This window comes from Miniopterus natalensis, chromosome 2 (genome assembly GCF_054644295.1).
Source record: "Miniopterus natalensis isolate mMinNat1 chromosome 2, mMinNat1.hap1, whole genome shotgun sequence".
In the NCBI taxonomy this organism is placed as follows: Eukaryota; Metazoa; Chordata; class Mammalia; order Chiroptera; family Miniopteridae; genus Miniopterus; species Miniopterus natalensis.
The window spans coordinates 180,345,618-180,365,693 of record NC_142082.1 but is presented as its reverse complement, the minus strand read 5'-3'; the positions used below and the strand labels follow the sequence as shown (position 1 = coordinate 180,365,693).

Sequence of the window (20,076 nt, the reverse complement as noted above, 5' to 3'; positions counted from 1 at the left end):
AGTCCTTTAGGATGTGTTGCTGGGCCTTCTCTCGCTGCACCCCTCCACTTGTCACCTCCCCAACACACACACACACACACACATACACGGGTCCATTCCAGGATCTAGCTGATCTTCACAGCAGCTGCCTGTGCCAGCGTAAACCCAGTATGGCAGACATGCAATCTAATCCTTCAGTGCTTACTCCCTATGAGCTCTCTTCTCAGCTGAATTCCAAGCTGTCTCGTAGGCCAGGAGCCACTCCACCTCAGGGACAGGGGAAATCACCACCATGCTCCCTTGATGGATGGTTCCAACAGCTGGAAGTCTTCCTTACACCCAGCTGATACTAACAGCAATAGCTACCATGTGTGGCGTGCTCCCTGGCCAAGTGCTTTGTCATCCAAGCCTACGAGGCAGTAGATCCAATCTTTATCCCCCTTTTCCAGATGGGGAAGCTGCAGCTTTGTGAGGTTCATGCTAAGAAGTGCTGATGCTCTGACTCCATCATTGTGCTCTTAACCATCACCTCTTCTTCCTGCTCATCCTCTGTGGGCCCTACTTTTAAACTGAAGTGATACTTTTTGCCCTGCTCCAGAATGGCAACCTCAGCTCCCTTACCCACCTCTCACCTCCTAGTCAGGACCTGGGTGGGGTGGGGTAGAGCGCGCCAAGACCTAGCCCAGTCCTTTGGGGTGGCCAGACGCCCATCTGGAAGCTTCATCATGTGAGCTCTTCAGGCAACCTCACCAAAATGGCTGGTTCCATGAAGCTTAGCAGTAGCTGCGAACCCATTCTCATGAACAATATCTGCTGCCAAGTCAGATCACCACAAACTGTATATAAGATGTTCTCTGGTGTTTTGTTTCATTGTAGAAAATTGCAGGATTTTATACTGATCTTTAACAGATTTCATCTTGTTGGACTTCACCATTTCCCACCTATACTAAACCTGGAATCCTGAATACAACTTGTTAGCTCTCCTCTGAGCTTTATGTATCTGCAAACCTGAATATCCTGCGAGTCACTAATAAAAAACGTTGAAATGAAGAGAAGCAGGCCCTGTGCACACCACTAAATCCTTCCCAATCATTAGTTCTATTGCCCATGCTCAAGACTGCAAGCCATTCCGAACAGAATTGTATCACCAGGAAGTACACACTTCCCCAGCATGGTACAAAGGCCTCCTGATGCCTTACTAAAACCAAGACTTGCTGTATCCTCTCACCTTCCAGACCCGTCACCATTGAAAACAACAAAATTTGGTTCATTTGGCAATATTCTGAGAAACCCCATGCTAGCTCCTGGATCTCTTATCTAAGTGTTTCGAAATATGCAATAACCTATTCAGATGTGTTAGGGATCAATCAGTACTAACATGCACTTGTAATTTTTACAACCCACCTTCGCCTCTATGGAAAAATGGTATTAGTCCATTTCCTGTCTTTTCACTGCTCCTGCTCTTGGCCCCTGCATCTCATGAGATGGATTGGGAAGTCACTGGGGATATGGGAAGAGGGGAAATGGACCCAGAGAGGGCAAATAGCCTGGAGAAGTTCAAAGACCTGGCTTGTGCTCATCCCTTAGACCCAAGGTTCAGATGTGCTGGGGCCTCAGTCAGGTAGTGACATGTAGAGAGAAGAGGCCAGTTGTTCCTGGAGAAGACTGAAGCGACTATGCCCAGGCCTGGCCAGCTAAGTAGCAAGGGACTGACTCCCTGAAAGAGGGGCAGAGTGGAAAGGAGGTGAGAGGAAAAACACCCCCTTCTCCATCTCTCCTACACCCTTATCCCCTAAGGGTTAACCCCCTACTCCCTCTCCCAGCCCCCTCTCCTCCCCCACCCAAACCCCATCTCCCTTTAATCACATCTGATACTGAGCGGCCCAGCAGGAACAAAGAGACCATTTAGAGAAACGGGGCCGAGAAAGTGACCCCCGCACTCTGGGGCGGCCGCCTGGATGCCAGCACAAAGGCGGCATTTCAGAGCTGAAATTTCAGCACCCAACTTGATTAAAGGATTCCACAGGCTTGGAGGAGGCTGAAAGGGGGTGCGAAGTCCACTGCTCCCTGAATTAACCCTTCTCCAAGGCAGCAAACACCCCCTCCTGGGACTGACTGCTCATCACTCCCACCCTGTCCAAGGTGCACCCACCCCGGGGCCATGGATCCTGCAGAGATCAGGCTAGCCCAGCTCCTCCTCTTCCTGGAAGGGGAGCTGGCAGTAGAATGGAGGTTAAGGCTAGAATACTCAGGGAGCCAATTCTTCCTTCTGTCTCTGCTGGTGTCAATATAAACCCTCTCCCTGCCCCCCCAAAGGGAGGGAGGAACTAAAGTGATTGGTCCTACCACATGTTGGGTAAGCAGAGTAAAGAGAACATGACCCATCAGAACCTAGGCCAGAGAATGAGCTTCAATCCTGATTTAATGTCACGCCTTAGACCCAGGAGCCCTGCTTCCCTGCCTACTGTCATCCCAGCACCCATCCAAATTAAGGCCTCAGAGGGTAACAGGCCCCACATAGAATGGAAAGGACATCTTCCAGAGACTGGGAAGGAGAGGGTATGGGTGTGGCAGACCAGAGAGGCGGACCACAGAGGACACTGTGTGGTCAATGGCCTGGGGAGTGAGGACCAAGGAGGGCAGGGGTGGGCAGGTGCTCCGTCCTTGCTCCAGCTGACTTGCCCAGCAGGGCTCTGCTTGGGGAGGGCAGAGATCGCTGCTGTCCCCAAGCTTCCTGCTGGGGCATTGCTCCTGAAAGGGGATCTGAGCCCATGATAAGAGGCTCGAGGCAGGTCCTTAGGAAACAATGGGTGGCTTGATGAGACCTGCTCTGTGATACTCCTGAGAAGGGAGAAGCCCCTGCAGCCAGTCCCCACTGGAAAGGAAATTGGGAGTTTCCATGGCAACCAGCTCCCTGGGCACAAAGGCTCGTCTGTCTGCTGGGAAGGCAGCTGAGGTGTCTCCCTGCAGCAGCCTTTGCTCTGGTGAACGAGAGATGGAGGGAGGGATGTGGGGTACCCACAGGGGGTAAGGGCCCCTGGTGCTTCTTAAAGAGCTGACAGTCACAGGGCCACTGGGGTGGGTGCAGCCTCCAGACAGCAGGGCAAAAGCAGGTGGGCATAGCAGACAGTCGAAGGCAGAGGGGGCAGAAAGGTTGAATAGTTTATTATTTACATGTATAAAGAATGTGAGTGTAGGAGCTGGGGATGAGCCACAGTTGGGAAGATGAGTCCAGCTCAGTCGGTGATGATGAGCTCGTCCACCCCCCAGTCTTCATAGCTCCCGTCTGGCAGGTAGCGCCGAATGATGATGGGGATCTTTCGGGCCCTGTGGCAGGGAGAAGTCACAAGTACATGAGGGCTGGAGACCCTGGAGACCCCAGCTCTACAGTATGAGGGACAGGTCGTAGGCAGAATGCAAAGAGAGTCTTAGGAGCATCCTCCTGGGGCTGAGTATACTTTGTAAGAAAAGGATTCCAAAAAAAAGAAAGTTCCTGCATCCCTGAGTGTGGGACAATGGGTGTGGAAGGGGGGAAGAGGAGGAGTGGGGGAGTGATGGTAAGGCAGACTGCAGCAGACACAGGGAATTTTAACGGCCAGGAGAGGTGTATGTCTCACCAGTGCCCTCCCCTTTGGCTGCCCCTCCCCTTCCTCCCTCCTCCTTCCTGGTGGGGTGACTCCTGAACAAGCTAAGGATCCATGGGAACAATCACCAACTTCCCCAGGCAGGGAAGTGAGGGTCAGGCTGTGCCATAAGAGAACCCAGAGAATGCCTCCCAGGGCTCTAGAGCAGCGAACCATGATCTGGGCAACTTACTTGAGCTCTTTCATGGCGATGAGCAAGGGATCTGTCTCCCCCTCCAGCTCCACCATCACAGGGGCACACATCCTGTAGGTATAGGGACAGGTGTTGGGGAGACTGCAAACACAGGAAGAAAGGTCTGGCAGGAAGTTGGGAGTGGGGAGTGGGGCTTACTTCACACACAGGATTGGATGGGCACCCCAGTCCTCACCTAGAAAGGTCACCTTCTAGGCAGACAGGCCTGGTACGTGGGGAGCAGTGGTTCAGGGGCACTGACTGTGAGGGTATTCAAGTGGGAGCCAGTAGAATGGGTTTAAATTTTGACTCCAGACACTAAATTTCTAAATTTCAGTATCCTCACTTGAAAACAAAGACAAAAAGCCCTGCCTTGTCTACAATGATGCTAGGATACTGGCTAACAAGCGAAGACTCACTAAGTACCATACGCTGCTCTCAGTTGTTTACATAGATTATTTTATTTGAGGTGAGTACTCGTGTTACTTCTGTTTTACTGATGAGGACAGTGAGGCACAGGGAGGTCAGTAACTTGTCCAAGGTCACACAGCCAGGAAGTGGCAAAGCCAGGATGTGAACCCCACATGCTCCTACCCACTGTGCTGTAACACCTACCACTTACAGGCTAAAGATCCACAAACTTAAAAAAGTATTGTGAATGGGACAAGAATAGGCTTTAATCACAAGGTCACATGACATTCACTGTGTTGGCTCCCCTACCAGGGACCTTCCCCAGGGCCTATTGTAGACTCCTGAACCTGGTGGCCATGGCAGAGCTTTCCAGCACAAATAAATGGCATGCGCAAAGGCTCCCCTTCTGATGGTGCAACTGCCCTAGAGGCCCAGCTCCCATTTTCCTTCCCTACCTTGGCAGCACCCCTGAGAAGTCCTGCTCTTCCAGCCTCCACAGGGCCTGCATCAGGTGCTCACCTGTTTACTACCCTTCCATGATGCCCCAGTAGGCAGAACCCAGTCTGGCCCCTGCTCACCTTTCTAGCACCTTTTCATGCTACTTGCCTGTATTCACCCCATATTCCCACCAAACCAAACTCCTAAGGTTCCCTGGACAGACACTGTTGCTACCTTTTTGTATCCTCTTACAGCTCTTCCTCTCCCTACAGGCCTGGGAGAGACTCAAATGTCTCCACTCTGGGGATCATCTGCTGGATCCCCAGTGCCCAGCTCATTTACATATGGTGCTCTTGGCACCAATCTCACTGTACTCTATTTGTTTAAAGTTTCCCACATTAGACCATGATGAGCACCTGGTGGCCCTGGACATGCCCTAGCACAGTGGTTGACTCACAGCAAAGGCTCTGAACACAAATGGGTGGGGTGCCAGTTCTAGGCCCGCCTCCTCTAAGAAGCCACACTTGATTCCAGCTCAGGTTTACACTCATGGATCCCAGGCCTGATAACGAGAATTACTAGGAGAATATGCTAAAAATCCAGGATCCCAGGTCCTTTTTCCAGACCCTCTAAATAGCCTCTCAAGTGAAAGAGCCTGAGAACCTGCATTTACAAAGCTCCTTGGGTGATTCTGGTAATCAGCCACTCAGAGGGCCACCAGTTTACACCAAGTAATTTACCAATTTTATTAAATGTATATTTATATATATATATATATATATATATATATATATATATATATATATATTTTTAAATCCTTACCTGAGGATATTTTTTCCCATTGCTTTTCAGAGAGAGTAGGAGAGAAACACCTGGAGTTGGGGATCGAGCCTACAACCCACGTACGTGCCCTTGGCCAGAATCAAACCCTGGGACTCTTCAGTACACGGGCCAATGCTCTAACCACTGAGAAAAACCAGCTAGGGCTATTACTAAATATTTTGATGTATTACTTTTGAAAGCCTGAAAATTTCCCAAGGGCAGAGACCAAGTGTTTAGCTTTCCCTATATCCTCTCTCACTAAGTATTAAAGCTTTAAAGAATGTGGCAAAAATGCCTTTCATGATCTGCATAGCCCTTCTTTCTTTCAAGATATGAATAATTACAGAGCATCCATTCATCCAGAGCTAGTGTGTGCATGCAATGTGCTAAGTGTGAGAGTGCCCTTAGGAAATTTGTGTGCACCAGAGCCTCCACAAAGAACACGGCGCCAATCCTTAGAAAGTGGCTGTGGTACACTTTGCCGCTAGGTGGTGCTAATGAAAGGAGTGAGACTTCATCCAAAAACTATCCAAGTAATGTTTGTTCAGCACCTAAATCAGAGTTGCAAGCCTAGTGCTAGGGATAAGTGACAGCCCTGGCTGTCCACCGCTCACAGCAGGCAGGGAACTGCCAGAAAGTGTCCTACCCCTTAATCAGAAGGAGCCCTGTAGACCCAACCAAATGGGACCATGCCTTGCTCCCAAAGAACATTAAGCCGCTGGGATTCGGTAGTGTTCTGAATGTCTGTCTCTACACTTTTAAGTGCTGCACATTGACCACCAAATGCACACTAATCTTCTGAACTTGTCACTCAAGGCACCAGTGATATCTTTTCCAGTCTTGTGCCCCAAGCCACTTGCATTCCCTACCACAAGCCACAATTGCCTGCCTCCACATGGACCTTTCCTTATGCTGTTTCTGGTCCCTGGGATACCCTCAAAACCACCTCCCATTCCCTGTCCCCACTTGAACCCTAACCTCATGAGGTTTTTCTAGTCACCCCTGCAATTACTGCCCTCTCCCCTTTTTTGCACCTCTTACAAAGCACCACACCTGTCTGCCTTGGGATCTGGGTATTTGTGAAGGGGTCCATCTCCCCACCAGGCTATAAACATCTGGAAGACAGGAGGACTGTGTCTAATTATCTTCGCATCCCCAAAAGGTACAAGCACAGCATCTCAATCAATGTTGAAAGACTAACTTACTTGAAGTAATTTATGAATTATTCTTTCTGCTGGGTCATTTTTAGCAGAAATGAGCACTAGAGCACCAATAAAATGCTTTCCAACAATGGAAATGTCTTCTATCTGCACTATCCATTATGGAAGCAACAGCCACAGGTGACTACTGAGTACATGAATATGGCTAACGAGGCCAAACAACTGAACTTTTCCTTTTACTTCATTTAAATTTAAATGGCCACATTTAGCTAGTAGCTACCATAATTGATGGTGTGGGCCTAGAGGGCCCGGAACCCAGAGATGCCAAAATTATCATACGGATTGAGGCTCTAATTTCTCCCAAGCCAGCGAAGAGTGCAACCATACTGGCAGGAAGTCTGCTGCGGAACGGATGAGGAACAATAGTGCCCGTAAAACCCTTTATCAAGGTGGACACGGTAGTCATTGTCACCCCGCAGGGCTGGAGGAAATCAAATCCAATGCTAATTGAAACTAGGGAGGGAGCACACAGATTAGGCATCACTGCTCCTCCAGCAGGCCAAACTCCACCATGATGGCCCCAGCTTTCTTTCTACCCCAGTTTCTGATATTCTTTACTTGAAGCAACCCAACTGCCAGATAACCACCATTTCCCACATCAGCTTGTAAGAAGTCTAGGTAGGACTCCCCTCCTCGGCCTCAGGTGTCCCTAGGAGACCTTCTACAAGAGCAACAGTACCACCCCTGCCCTCTCTGTCCCCCAGCTCACTCTTCCCCAGGAAGGAGGGTAACCTACCTGACAGGGGGTCCTGGGGGGAAAGCAGGCATCTGTGGCCTAGCTTTTTTGGGAGTCCCTGCTCCTCAAAGCAACCTGCTGCAGAGAAGGCGCTTTCACAAGGACCCCAATCTTCGAAGGCAGGCTCCCCCCTGCAGACACAGCCTCGGTGCCTGCACTGCCTGAACATGCACTCACAGACACTTTGATCTCCACCTATCCACTGGCTATCTCCTAAATCTTGTTATTCTTCAACTGGTTCTAAACTTGGAAGATAAAGGAAAGTTTGCTAATTTCAAATTCCTAGAACCCCACCATTGTTCTGTTTTCACATCTCTAGCACGGCCTCTACATGGAGGGCTCTCTCACTCCTCTGGGCTGGCCATAGTCTACCTCGGATCAAAACCCACCATAAGCCTAATGGGTGCTGCCACAACAACCCCAACTAACTGGCCCACAATGGTCTAGGGCTCTCTAAATCCACACTTTTAGCATGTGAAAGCAGGGAGGGTCTGTCTTTAGGTGACATGCTGGGCCACATCAACAGCTTGGAGGCTCACTATGGCCTGACGGATTGAAAAGGCAGTAAAGGGGCACAAACTCACGCGATCTGGAGGGCTCGGGTGCCCAGCACGCGGGCTCGCTCATACTTGGTCATATATGGTGTGGTGATTCGTTTCTGATTGGCCTGCGGTCGCTCTCCAGAGGGGAGGATCTCCACATTCTCCTGGCCCTCCTGGACATCAAGGCAGAAAGAGGGAAAATCTCAGGGTGCATTACTGCTGAGGGGGAGAAGGATGACAGTGATTATAACCACCACTACCACCACTGCATATTACCTGCCAGGGACCTTGCAACTGCCTCACTGACACCTTCCTTAACCCTCACAAATAACCTTATGAGGTAGGGATTCAGTGCCATTTTAGAGGCTTGGAGAGTTAGCCAACTTGGCCAGTCTCAGACCTAGTAAAAGAGAGGAATCTTGATCAGGATTCCAAAGCCAGCTGCCTCATCCAGAAGAGAGAAGTGGAGGGTTTAGAGATGGGGGGGTCCAGGAACAATGGTCCCATACAAAGAAGTTCTTGAGTACAGACAACAAGTCACTCTAAGCAGGAAGTGAGGGACAATCATCCCATCTTCAGACGGGATAATTGAGTCAATGGGTCAAGTGGCTAAAAAGTCAGAGTGAAGTCAGAAACATAACAATTTTTTCTCATCTATATAACCATATATTTAACAGTTACTAATTAAGTCTCTGTTACATACCAGACATCACAATAGGTGCTGAGATAGAAAGCTAAGAGTTTCTGCTCTCAAAGAATTCATGGTGTGGGAAGAAGACGGGAGTAAACAACACAGCAGGTGCTTTGAAGGTATGCACGTGTGCAACAAAGTTAACAAGAAGGTGGGGGACAGCTAACTCCCACAGGGGTTAGGAAGACAGTCCGGAGATGAGACCTGAGCTAGTCTAGAAGAATTCACTGGAGTTCCCAAACCAACGAGGAAGGGAAGGGCATTCCAGACAGGTTGAACTGCATGTCCAAAGGACAGAGGACAGAGAATGTACTAGGCTCAGACAACTAATTATGGAGTATGATTAGAGCGAAAGTGGATATAGGGTCGTAGGCAGGAGAATAAATTCTATAATTAAGAATTAAGTCAACAAATATTTATTGAGTGCTTACTTCATATCAGCTAGTGATCTAAGTCCTTGGGACAGAGCAGAAAAACATAAAAATTCTTCCCCTATAAAGCTTATATTATAATGAGAAGAGATAAACAATAAAGTAATAAGTAAAATGTATAGTGTGACAACAGAGAAAAAAGACAGGAAGTGGTAGGGCAGTGGTGTGGGAGGAAGGGGAGAATGCTGCAATTTTAAATAGGATGCTCACAGAAGGCCTCACTGAGATGACTTGGACAAAGACCTGAAAGAGGCGAGAAACAGGTCATGTGGATATCTTAGGGAAAAGTGTTCCTGGAAGAGGGAACAGCATGATCAATAGTCCTAAGCAGGAATCTGCCTGGCATGACAGGGACAGCAAGAAGAAATAAGGTCATAGAGGGAGCAAATGGCCAGATCATGGAGAACCCTGTACATCTTTTTAGCATTTACTATGAATGGAATGGGAAACCACTGGATGAGGGTTCTGAGCAGATGCAATTTGACTTAACATTTAAAATGATCACTCTAGATACTCTGTTGAGAATATTCCTTAGGGGCAAGATCTCTGCAACAGCAAAGAGACCATTTTTAGGAAGACCAACAGTAATCAATCATGTGGCAGGTAAGACAGATGACTCTGGCAGCAGAAAGGGAATCAGGGCAGATTGAAGGCAGGGAAACCAGGAACACAATTTCTGCAGTAATGGTGGAAAGCAATAAAGATCTAAACCAGGCTGAGCACTAGGTACGTAGAAAGGGAACAGGGCTGAACCACATGTTAGGAGGCAAAATTGACCGGAGAGGACTGGAAGGGGACCAGAAGGATGTGGAAGGAGGCTTCTGACACAGTTAATAGGTACCTGAGAGTGCCGTGCAGAGAGAAAATTCAAAAAGAGGGGCTTCAGCTTCCTAGCCTAAAAGTCAAGGGATCACTCTCTCCAGGAGACATAAAGCACTTCTTCCTCCATCAGTCACATGAGAGAGAAAGCCCTATTTTATTCATGAAGCTAGTAGCCCATCCACCTAGTTGCTCCAGCCAGAAACCTGGAGTCATCCTTGTCATCTCCCACTTTCTCCAATCCACCAAAGTATCTCTTTCATCTGCTCTGTCATCATGACACTAGCAGTGCCCAAGTCCAAGCTACAGGTCTCTCACCTGGAGGTCTATGAGAGTTCCCTAGTTGGTCTCTCTCTTTTCTTCCTGTTCCTCCCCAATTCACTTCTTATCCTGAGGCCAGAATGCTCTTTTCTAAAGTGCAAGTTGGATTGTGCCATTCTGGAGCTCAAAACTCATCAGTGGCTTCCCACTACCCTTCAGGCTACGAAATCTGCCTGATCTGGGGCCTTACCTATCCACCTTTATCCCAGGTCACTCTCCCCCTCGCTCCTATGTAGCCCCACCCTGCAGAATACCTGGCACATAATAAACATTCGACCCGTCTGTTGAATGAATGGAGGTGACATTTCACCCATCAGTGAACTGTCCCAGAAGCCATGGGCTGTGATCCAAATGGACAAAAGCCTTCAGACCCACCCTGTAGGGCTTCTTCACTCCCTGGGACTGAAACTCTGCTCACTCTAACTGGGGGTGCTTGCGACAGGGGCACAACAGGAGGCAGATGCATTCAGGGAGTTATTACCGGTCAGGCGACCGGCAGCCAGGGCTGAGAAGGGAGCGCCCAGGGCTGGACACTGACCTCCTCGGCGTTCTCCAGGTCATCCAGCCCTTCGTCCTCCTCCACATCGTCGAAGTCGTCCCCATCAAAGCTGCAGACAGAGGCAGCCCGTCAGAGCACCGCTCGCCAGAGCCCCAGAGGGCAAATGCTGAGAGGGTGCTCAACAAATATCTCCTTAACGTGCTCTGGCTGGTGTGTTCAGTGGGCACGCACATGGGGGGTCTCCGGTTCAATTCCTGGTCAAGGGCACACACCTGGGTTGCAGGTTCAACCCCCGCTCCTGGTGGGGGGGTGTGCAGGAGGCAACCAATCGATGTATCACTCCCACGTCGATGCTTCTCTCTCCACCTCCCCCTCCTTCCACTCACTCTAAAATTCAATGGAAAAAATATCCTCACTGCTTGGGTGAGAATTAAATATATACATATAAAATGAGTGAATTAAACTTGTGTTTCGTTTTAATTTCTTCAAACTTACCCCCATCAGCGCCCAAATTCTGCTAGGCCTCATTCATCATCACTGTGTCTTTTCTCTCTCTACTAGATCATTCCCATCAGCATATAAACATGTAGTTACTTCCCCATCTTAAAAAACAAACAAAACTTCTCTATTTTCTCCCCCAGGGCCCTATTTCCATACTCCCCTTGGAAGCAAAATTCATGGAAGAGTTGTCCAATGTCATGGATTCCCATTCTCTTCCCATCCTGTCATAATTTCACTCCAAAAAGACACCCACCTCCATCAAAACCACTCCTTTAATTTGTTACTGATTTCCATGTTGCTAAATCCAATAGGCTCTTGTTCTCCTTGAGCCTGGCGTATCAGGTGGCACCCTGGACTGCTCCCTCTCCCTAACACACTCTCCTCCCCTAGCTGCAGGGACCCCTCATTCTCTCGGTGTTTCCCCTCTCACTGGCTGCTCCTCCTCAGTCTCCTCTGCAGGTATCTCCTCTTCCCCCCAGCACTCCTGTTGGGATGCTCTAACTGCTGAGAGGGCCCTTGCAGCTGGAGCTGGGGCAGCGAAGGGCTGGGAGCCGCAAGCACAGTCCGAGGCTGGGCACAGAAAGACTCAGGCTCCAGGGTCCAGCATTTCACCTCCTCTTCTCCACTGACACTCTCCTAATGAGCTCACCTGTTTCTTAGTTTGGACTAATATGCTTAGCTGACCACTCCCCTATTTTTATCTTCAGAACAGACCTCTCCGTGGACCCCACACATCAGAAAATCATTTTGGCCCTAGCTTCAAATAAATCCAGAATTAAAAACTACTTCTCACTCTCTCTACTACTATCACCCTAATACAAGCCACTATCTTCTCTCACCCAAATTACTGCAACCCTTCCAGACCTTTGTCACCTCTTCTGAAGCACTTCTACATAGTAAGTCCTCACTCAACATCACAGCTAGGTTCTGTTACTTTAGCAAAACAATGCACCACGAAACCAATTTTACCATAGATTAACTGACACAAACAGCAGTTAAGTTCCTACGGCATCTCCTCAACGTTGGAACAAAACGTTACTCGAGAGCCTGCTGTACTACATGCTTATACTGCCTAATCTCACACGATGCTGTGCTACCTGTTCATGGGCCTGGCCCCTCTTCTAGGAAGGGAGCACGTGGAGAGCAGGGACTACGCCTAACACACCTCAATACTCCCAAAGCAAGACGCTGAGCCCGGGTCAGTGGAAGTTTGCTGGGAGACACTTTTTCCGCTGATCCTCTCTGGACCCTCGAGCCCGAGCCTTTCTGCGCCCAACCTCGGGCTATGCTTCTGGCTCCCGCCCTTCCCGGCTCCAGCTGCGCGGGCCCCTCAACAGCCCAGTCCCCTCAGACACTGCTCTTCGACTCCTGGCACCTCAGCCTCCTTCCGCTCAGGTTCCCGCTTCACCTGCCCTTTCCGAGGATCCGCAAAAGCCACTTCGCTCCCGCACTCACTTGTCCTCGTTGTCTGACATGATGCCCGCGGCGCAGCGCCCCGACTCCGCGCCCCGGACCCGTGAGGAGATCCGCAAACAGCGCGCCTCCGCCTCGCGCAGCGCCGCACGTATTCTGCGCCGGCGCGGTGACCCGGAAGCAATCACTTCCAGGAGGTGGGCCAGAGCTGTAGATATGCGCGTGCGCCGAGCTCGTTACCATGGTAACCAGAGCGTCTGGCTGCCGGCTCAGTGCTTCTGCGCCGTGCGCGGTAGAACCGTGGTTACGGTCTCCCGAGTCCAGCCTCCGCTCTCCTGGGTGGGGGGTCCCAGCCGCTGCTCTCTGCTGGGGGGGGGGGGGTCCCCGCCGCGGCCTCTCTGCGGGGGGGACCCACCCAACTTGCGTCTTATTTTAGGGTGAGCTTTCAGTTTGGGCGTAACACCCAAGGCATGTGGGACCAGGGCTATCTTAGGCCCCCTTCCTCGGGCCTTTCCCGCCACAGACACCGGGTCAAGACGAGGTCTCCGTTCGTGTGCGTGTGCGTGTGTGCATGTGCGTGTGTGTGCATGTGCGTGTGTGTGTGTGTGTCTGCTGTGTACCTGTCCGGGGTGGAAGGTTCGGGCACTGTCGCAAGAGCGAAGGTCAGCGTCACAATTCTCTCGGCGGGACCGCTCGCAGGGTTTGGTGGTGGTGGCGGCAGGGGAGCTGGAATGAGATTGGACCTGGGAGACGGGGTATGTCATTGCCTTTCTTCCCTCCGTAGGGCCCTCCCATGGCTTCCCAGGATAGGGTACAGGCAGTAACCAAAGGAACGGAGTCGTGGCGCTGCCCCAAGCAGGCCACTTACACCCCTGGGACCTGCGAGCTCCTCAGAGGTCAGTGCGCTTAAAGGACTGGGTAAGAGCGGTGATAACAGTTACCCTCTGAAACTCAGGTCTCCCTCAGGTGACCTGTGGCTTAGCAATTGCTATTTTCATTTTACAGATGAGAAGCTTTGGGTTCAGGTCCTACAACTTGCAAGTGGCCAACAGTCAAAGAACTAAGAATTTTAGAGTTGATAATTCCTGTGCATCCCTTAGATCACGCGCCTCCCGGGAAGCCTTGTCTCCTCCTCACCCACCACCACAGTGGGACCAACTATTATGTGCCCTCCCCCTACCAAATACCTTTTTCTTCATTAGGCTCAGCATAACCTGTAGTCAGGTATTTAGTGTGTCGCGTCAGATCAGTATCCATCTACCCCTCTAGCTGGTGAACTCCATCAGGGTAGGACTGTTCCTGTCTTGGCTCCCTATTGTAGCTCCAGTGTCTGACACATGCTTAATGAATACTTTCTCATTCATTCATTCATTCACTCAATGAAAAAAATTTAAAAGCCCACTATGTGCTTTAGACATTGTTCTAGGTGCTGAGGATACAGCAGAAAAAAGAAAGAAAAAAAAAAGACAGCAAAAACTTTTGCTCTCACGGAGCAAATATTTTAGTAGGAGGATAACAAATGATAAATGAGGAAAATATATGGAACTTAGATGATGATTAGTCCTATATTAAAAAAATAAAGCAGGAGAGGAAGAGGGGGAGTACTCAGGTGCAGAATGGGGGTAGGAGGTGACAATTTTAAATTTCCGTGGTGTGAGATGAAGGCTGCTGCCTGCAGCCCAGGAGGCCTCATTGAAGTGCTTTATCTTGCAGCGATGATGAAGGAATCCAAACTGACTAAATTCCAACAGCGCCACATTATGGACACCATGAAAAGTAAGTCAGTCCACAGAGGCTTCCTGGGCAGAGGGATTCTGGGCTACATTTTTAATGCTCCTCCATATTAAGGGTACGGGGCATTATTTTAAAAGACCAAAATAGTATAGAATAGATTTTTTTATCTTGCCCCTGGGGAACTAACCTTAAGGGGCCTTTGTTACTTCCCCCTGACATGCATCCTAGCACAACAACAAGCCTCCTGCAGTCCTGCTCTAGCCAATCTCCCCAAGAGATCACAGAGCAATGGGAACTTCCTGCCCAGCCAAAATTGTCTCAAAATGGTCATGTCTGCAACCTGTCCCTCCCTGTTACACACATACCATATGAGCTCTGCAGGGGAGAGGACCGTGTATGTGTTGTGTCCTTTTATTTGTTCACAGCTTAGCTAGCAGAAACAAGAAAACTGGCAGAATTCCAACTTAGGAAGACTGTGCAAGACCTTTACACAGCTCACCTCTGACCATACGTTGTAGTATTTATTTTTAAGGAAAACTAAAAGTGGAAGTACATGGGCACTAAGATCTTGAAAGCAGTCTTACTTTCTGACATTTATATGAGTCCACATTTAGCCCGGCCGGGCGTGGCTCAGTGGTTGAACGTCAACCTAGGATCCAGGCGATCCGGGTTTGATTCCCAGTCAGGGCATATGCCCGGGTTGCAGGCTACAGCCAATCAGTGACTCTCTCATCATTGATGTTTCTATCTGTCTGTCCCTCTCCTTTCCTCTCTCTGAAATCAATAAAGATCTATTTAATAAATAAATAAATAAATAATAAATGAATCAACACTTAATGGATCAGAACAGAGACCTGTAAAGTTGCCTTTAAGAAACAGAATGCCAGCCCTGGCCGGTGTGGCTCAGTTGGTTGGAGTGTCGTCCTGTACACCAAAAGGTCGTGGTTCAGTTCCCAGTCAGGGCACATACACAAGTTGCAGGTGTGATCCCAAGTCAGGAGGCAACCAATCGATGTTTGTCTCTCTCCCTCTCCCTTTCTCTCTCTAAAATCAGTTTTTAAAAAAAGAGAAAGAAGATACCAGCACAAGCCTGACAAGTTTTACTTGAATCTATCTAAAGCTATTGCCTCCTCTGAAGAAAGAATGTGCCTATCAGGAGGGCATCTGATCAACCGCAGAAGCACAGGGAAGGGAGAGCCAGAGAGGCAGATAATGGCAGTGACTGTTCAGCACTGGCCGGGGGAGGGAGGCTCCATCAGACCAGGTCAGGGGTCAGATGTCCTTCCTCATTGTGGGCGAGGACAACTCAGGCTGCCAGAGCCTAGTACCATACACATTTGAGTCATAGCTCAGTCTCCACACTCAGCAACATACTAATAAACTGGTGTCCCCTGTAGCACGACTACAAAGAGACTATCCCAGAAATTCCACTAAAGGTAACCAGACCAAGGACTATGTCTGCCTTGTTCACCATGGTACACCAGCACCTAGGTGCTCCATATTTATTGAAGGACTAATCACCTTGGTGGTTAGGCCACACGAGTAACTTCCATGGCTCACCTGGCAGTGTTATTCCCCTTAGAAATTTTATTTTTTTTTAAATTGCCTCCAAGCAATGCTGTTGAGTCTGCTTTCTTCTAGAATCTCCTCTTTACTTCTCTCCCCTTAACCAAATCCTACTGTTGTTTTGAGCCTTAGTTCAAATTCTCTTGCAAGCCACAAATTTATCTCCTTTACCTGAACTCCCAGAATTACTTGGGCCATAATTATTTGCTGAGAATGGGCCAAAGGAAGAGGTAGCATTTGGCACTGGATAAGAGGGAGTGGAGAGGGCAGGAAGGACATTCTAGGAAGCTCAGCATCTCTTTTTGTTTTAATCCTCACCTGAGGATATTTTTTCCATTGCTTTTCAGAGAGAGTGGAAGGGAGAGAGATGAGAGAAACATCAATGTGAAAGAGACACATCGTGTTGGTGGCCTCCCGCTCACACACGGTCTGGGGATGCAGCCTGCAACCGAGGTACACGCCCTTGGCCGGAATCAAACCCGGGACCCTTCAGTCCACAGGGTGATGCTCTAACCACTCAGAAACCCTGCCAGGGCAAACAGCATCTTTTTAGAAGAGAGAGATGCATAAAGCCATGTTTCCGGATAGAGGATGTGAGAAGGGGAAGGTCAATGGGAAATACTGGCAGCTCCATCCTTCCATTCTTCAGCGCAGACACCTCAGTCATCCTGGACTCATCTCCCAGACCCCACATCTGACCCATCGCTAGCCCATTGCTTGACCTTCAGACCATATCCTGACTCTGACCACCTCTACCCTTGGGCCCCAACACTGTATTTTCAACAGCAACCAGAGGATCATGGCATTCCTCTGCTCAGAGCCCTCCGATGGCTCCTAACCTCACACAAAGTAAGAGCCAGTCTTTCCAGAGGCCACAGGCCCTGTACTTCTCTTGTCTTCCATGACCTCTGACCTCTACCCTGGCTACACTCCCTTGCTCACTCCTTTCCCCGGCCCCCGGCCCCCTAGCTGTTTCTCAGGCACTCCAGGCAGGTTCCCCACTCAGGCCTTTGCTCCAGCTGTTCCCTCTGCCTCAAGTGCTCTTCCCTGAAATATCTGCATAGCTGGCCCCTCACCACTATCGGGTCTTTTCTCAAATGTTATCCTCTTCCTGGGGGCTTCCCTATTTAAATTGTAAATCTTTCTGTCACACACTATTCTCTACTACCTAATATACTATATGTTTTATTTCATCATCTTCCACACCTCCAAATGCAGGTGCCACGAAGGTCGGACTTTGTCTTACTTACCACTCTACCCCCAGTGTCCTGGGCCTGGCACAGAGTAGATGCTTATTTTGTATTTGCTGGGTAGATGATAGAAGAGGTAGACAGGGGCAGATCCAAACAGTGGGCGGGGCAAGCTGGGCTTTAGGACGATTGAAAGGAGGGCCCAATAGACCAGATAGGAGGTGACACACTTAGCTGGCCTGGCGGAGGAGCCCCAGGTCTGGGCCAAGGCAGTGGGGGTGGACAGAAGGAAGGATTCATGTCTATTACCATCTAAACCATCCCTCCTTACCCGTGGATCAAGCAGGTTTTAGGAATCTATCTATAGAAATAAAAGCACCAGTACGAAGGCTTGATGTACAAGAATGTTTATTGCAGCATTGTTTGAAGTAGTAAAAATAAAAACAGCCTGAATTTCTGAAACTAGGAGACTAGTTGGATATATAATGTAGCCACTGTAAGGACTAGTATACAGCTGTAAAAAATAAGTTATATATAAATGGAGTGATCTGGAAAGAGCGCCATGATAAATCAAGTGAAGAATCTATTATTGAATGTAACACGGTATGGTCCACTGTTGGAAAATCGAGTCTTACCTATGCGCATATATCTTTGAACATGTTCATATAAGCGTCAAACAAAATGGACCAAGACCAAATTGTTACCATTGCTCATTGCAGAGGAGGTTGGAGGGAGAAGGGAAGACTCTTCTGTACTGTTAGCCTTATTATAATAGGCAGGTACCACTTTCATAAGTTTAAAAAGGCCAGTGGACCCACCCACCCCAACCTTGTCTTCCTCAGAAGGAGACGCTCTGCCCCTATACTGCAGCCCAACATCCAGCCAGAGGGTCGTGCCTTCCAAGCAGCCGGCCTCAGGTGTCTGCCTGCCTCCCATCCTGACGGTCCGGTCCCACCTCCGGCCTGCCAGCATGTGCCAGGCCAATGGGGCCTACAGCAGGGAGCAGTTCAAGCCTCGAGCCACCCGTAAGTTAGAGGGCCTGGACCAGAGCCCCTCTTCTACCTCCTTCCATGAGGGGGTGGGGGTGAGGGGGGATGAGCAGCCCACAGGGCAGGTGCGCATGTGTCTAGTCAAATATCTCCCGCTGTTTATACCAATGTTCTTGAGCCTTGGCATGTTAGCTTGGGGGCATTCGGGGTGCAGGGGAAAACAGTTAGGTGGTCCTTTTCAAAATTTTTCCAGAATGCTCTTTAACAATTAACTGAATTCTGTGAATCTCTGATGAGTGGCTGATCGCCAGATCTCATGATCACTGCTCTCTCAAGTTTACACGGTGCCTTGAATCCAGAGCTCTCTGCACTCGGCCTACTTCGGGGAGCCCTTCATCCGCCTTCCTCCAGGGCACTTAAGTCTTGGCCCAGCCCCTCCCACTCTGCACGCAGCCTCTGCACACAGGCTGCCAGGTGGCGATCCCGAGTTTTCTTAGCCTTGCTCTGTACCAATGCAGTGTGTGGGCTCTGACAAAGCTCTCTTCTTGGTTCTCCCAACCCCTTTTCCTGCCTATCGTGACATCACAGGTTCAGAAGCACCCTGGGCAGAAGGTGCCAGAGTTGCAGAAGCCCCCTCCCTGTTCCCCAGGCGCCCAGGAGCAAGCACACCCGCCTGGGAACACCGACCACGAACAGGGGTGCCCTTCATGCCTTAACTAGGCCTTTTTTGGGCCTTCCAGGAGATCTAGAGAAGGAGAAGCGAAGACTCCAAAGCATCTTTGCCACGGGGAAAGATAAGGAGGGACTGGAAAGCAAGCCCCGTCCTGTGCGCCATGAGGACCCGGCCCCGGCGCCCGACCGGTTTGAAGAACGTGAGTCACCATGGCCAGTTATGCTGGGGAGGGGAGTGTGGGGGCCAAGAATCAGGGAGGGCTGAGCCCAAGGGCCGACTATCGAGGACGTGTCTGACCACAGAACCGCTTCCTCTCCTGGAGGCAGCCCCTGCCCCCACCCCTCCAGGAGCCTGGTGGCCCCTTTTGCCCTGTACAATGACGACCCTTCTCCCTGTCCAGTGGTCAAGGAAGTCCAGGAGAGGAAGGAATTCCTGGCTGACATGGAGGCCCTGGGACAGGGCAGACAGTACCAAGGGATCATCCTTGCTGAAATCTCCCAGGTAGGAGAAGCAGCAGGCAAGCGGGAGGGCACACGTCCACCGCAACGTGGAGGGTGAGATCCGAGTAGAAATGAAGAGCCAGCTGTGGCTGAGGTTTGCGGAGTCCAGCTCTAGCCTCACATCTATGTTGGCTCCTAGAGTTCCTGCCCTTATGCCCGGCTTTCCCTGATGCCCTTTGCAGAAAGTACGGGAAATGGAAGACATTGACCGCCAGAGGAGCGAGGAACTTAGGAAGGCTCTCGCCACCACTTGATCTATCTCCAGAGACGGAGGCAGAGTAGCCAAACCTTGACGGCTGGAGCCCACCCCGTTGCCAAGCAGGGCCACCCCCAGGTCAGCCACCCACTCTGGCCTTCAGCCATGTCAAATGGTCACACAGCACTGCCCTGGCCTAGGGTACCCGGGGCATACACAGCACCCTGGGAAATGGACCACATCAGAGAATGAGCTGTTCTCGAGACTGCCCAGGGGTCCTGGGTCAGCTGTGTCTCTGAGATCCCATTACACTTACACTTACACACACACTTACACACACACACACTTACACACACACACACACACACACACACACGACTGTGAGTCTTTTCTTGGGGAAAGAGCCCCGTACACAGTGAAAGCAAGGCCTGAGTCTCACCATCTTGGGCAAATGTCTAAGGGCATCCAGCGAGCCCTCTTCCCACCATCTCCACTGTGTGTCCCCTCATTTACTTTTCTGAACTTGGGAATGAATATGAGCCCTTCTTCCGACCCGTCTTAGGACCTACTTATTTGACTTCTTACAGCC

The 20,076-nt window shown here is 50.0% G+C and overlaps 2 protein-coding genes across 2 annotated transcripts; one reads left to right on the top strand and one right to left on the bottom strand.

Moving 5' to 3' along the window:
* Positions 1 to 3,128: 3,128 nt before the first annotated feature.
* On the bottom strand, positions 3,129 to 12,751 carry POLR2F (RNA polymerase II, I and III subunit F). Its single transcript, XM_016222525.2, has 5 exons — positions 12,682 to 12,751; positions 10,765 to 10,834; positions 8,007 to 8,137; positions 3,796 to 3,867; positions 3,129 to 3,306 (listed from the first exon to the last, which is right to left on the bottom strand). Exons 1-5 carry the CDS (start codon positions 12,699 to 12,701, stop codon positions 3,216 to 3,218), a joined length of 384 nt encoding a protein of 127 aa, XP_016078011.1. The 5' UTR covers positions 12,702 to 12,751; the 3' UTR covers positions 3,129 to 3,215.
* Positions 12,703 to 19,620, top strand: C2H22orf23 (chromosome 2 C22orf23 homolog). Its single transcript, XM_087813806.1, has 7 exons — positions 12,703 to 12,978; positions 13,424 to 13,535; positions 14,353 to 14,415; positions 17,972 to 18,154; positions 18,859 to 18,990; positions 19,192 to 19,292; positions 19,474 to 19,620. The coding sequence occupies exons 1-7, from the start codon at positions 12,703 to 12,705 to the stop codon at positions 19,543 to 19,545; spliced, it is 939 nt and encodes a 312-aa protein (XP_087669932.1). The 3' UTR covers positions 19,546 to 19,620.
* The last annotated feature ends 456 nt before the right edge of the window (positions 19,621 to 20,076 follow it).

Excerpts from the sequence above, each read along its gene's own strand:
- POLR2F (XM_016222525.2), bottom strand. The coding sequence starts at position 12,701 with ATGTCAGACAACGAGGACAA. Across the intron at positions 8,138-10,764 it reads ACCTGGAGAACGCCGAGGAG|GAGGGCCAGGAGAATGTGGA; the intron begins GTCAGTGTCCAG and ends CTTGATGTCCAG. Across the intron at positions 3,868-8,006 it reads ACCCGAGCCCTCCAGATCGC|GATGTGTGCCCCTGTGATGG; the intron begins GTGAGTTTGTGC and ends CTATACCTACAG.
- C2H22orf23 (XM_087813806.1), top strand. The coding sequence starts at position 12,703 with ATGCCCGCGGCGCAGCGCCCCGACTCCGCGCCCCGGACCCGTGAGGAG. Across the intron at positions 13,536-14,352 it reads GACCTGCGAGCTCCTCAGAG|CGATGATGAAGGAATCCAAA; the intron begins GTCAGTGCGCTT and ends TTTATCTTGCAG. Across the intron at positions 18,155-18,858 it reads GTTCAAGCCTCGAGCCACCC|GAGATCTAGAGAAGGAGAAG; the intron begins GTAAGTTAGAGG and ends TGGGCCTTCCAG.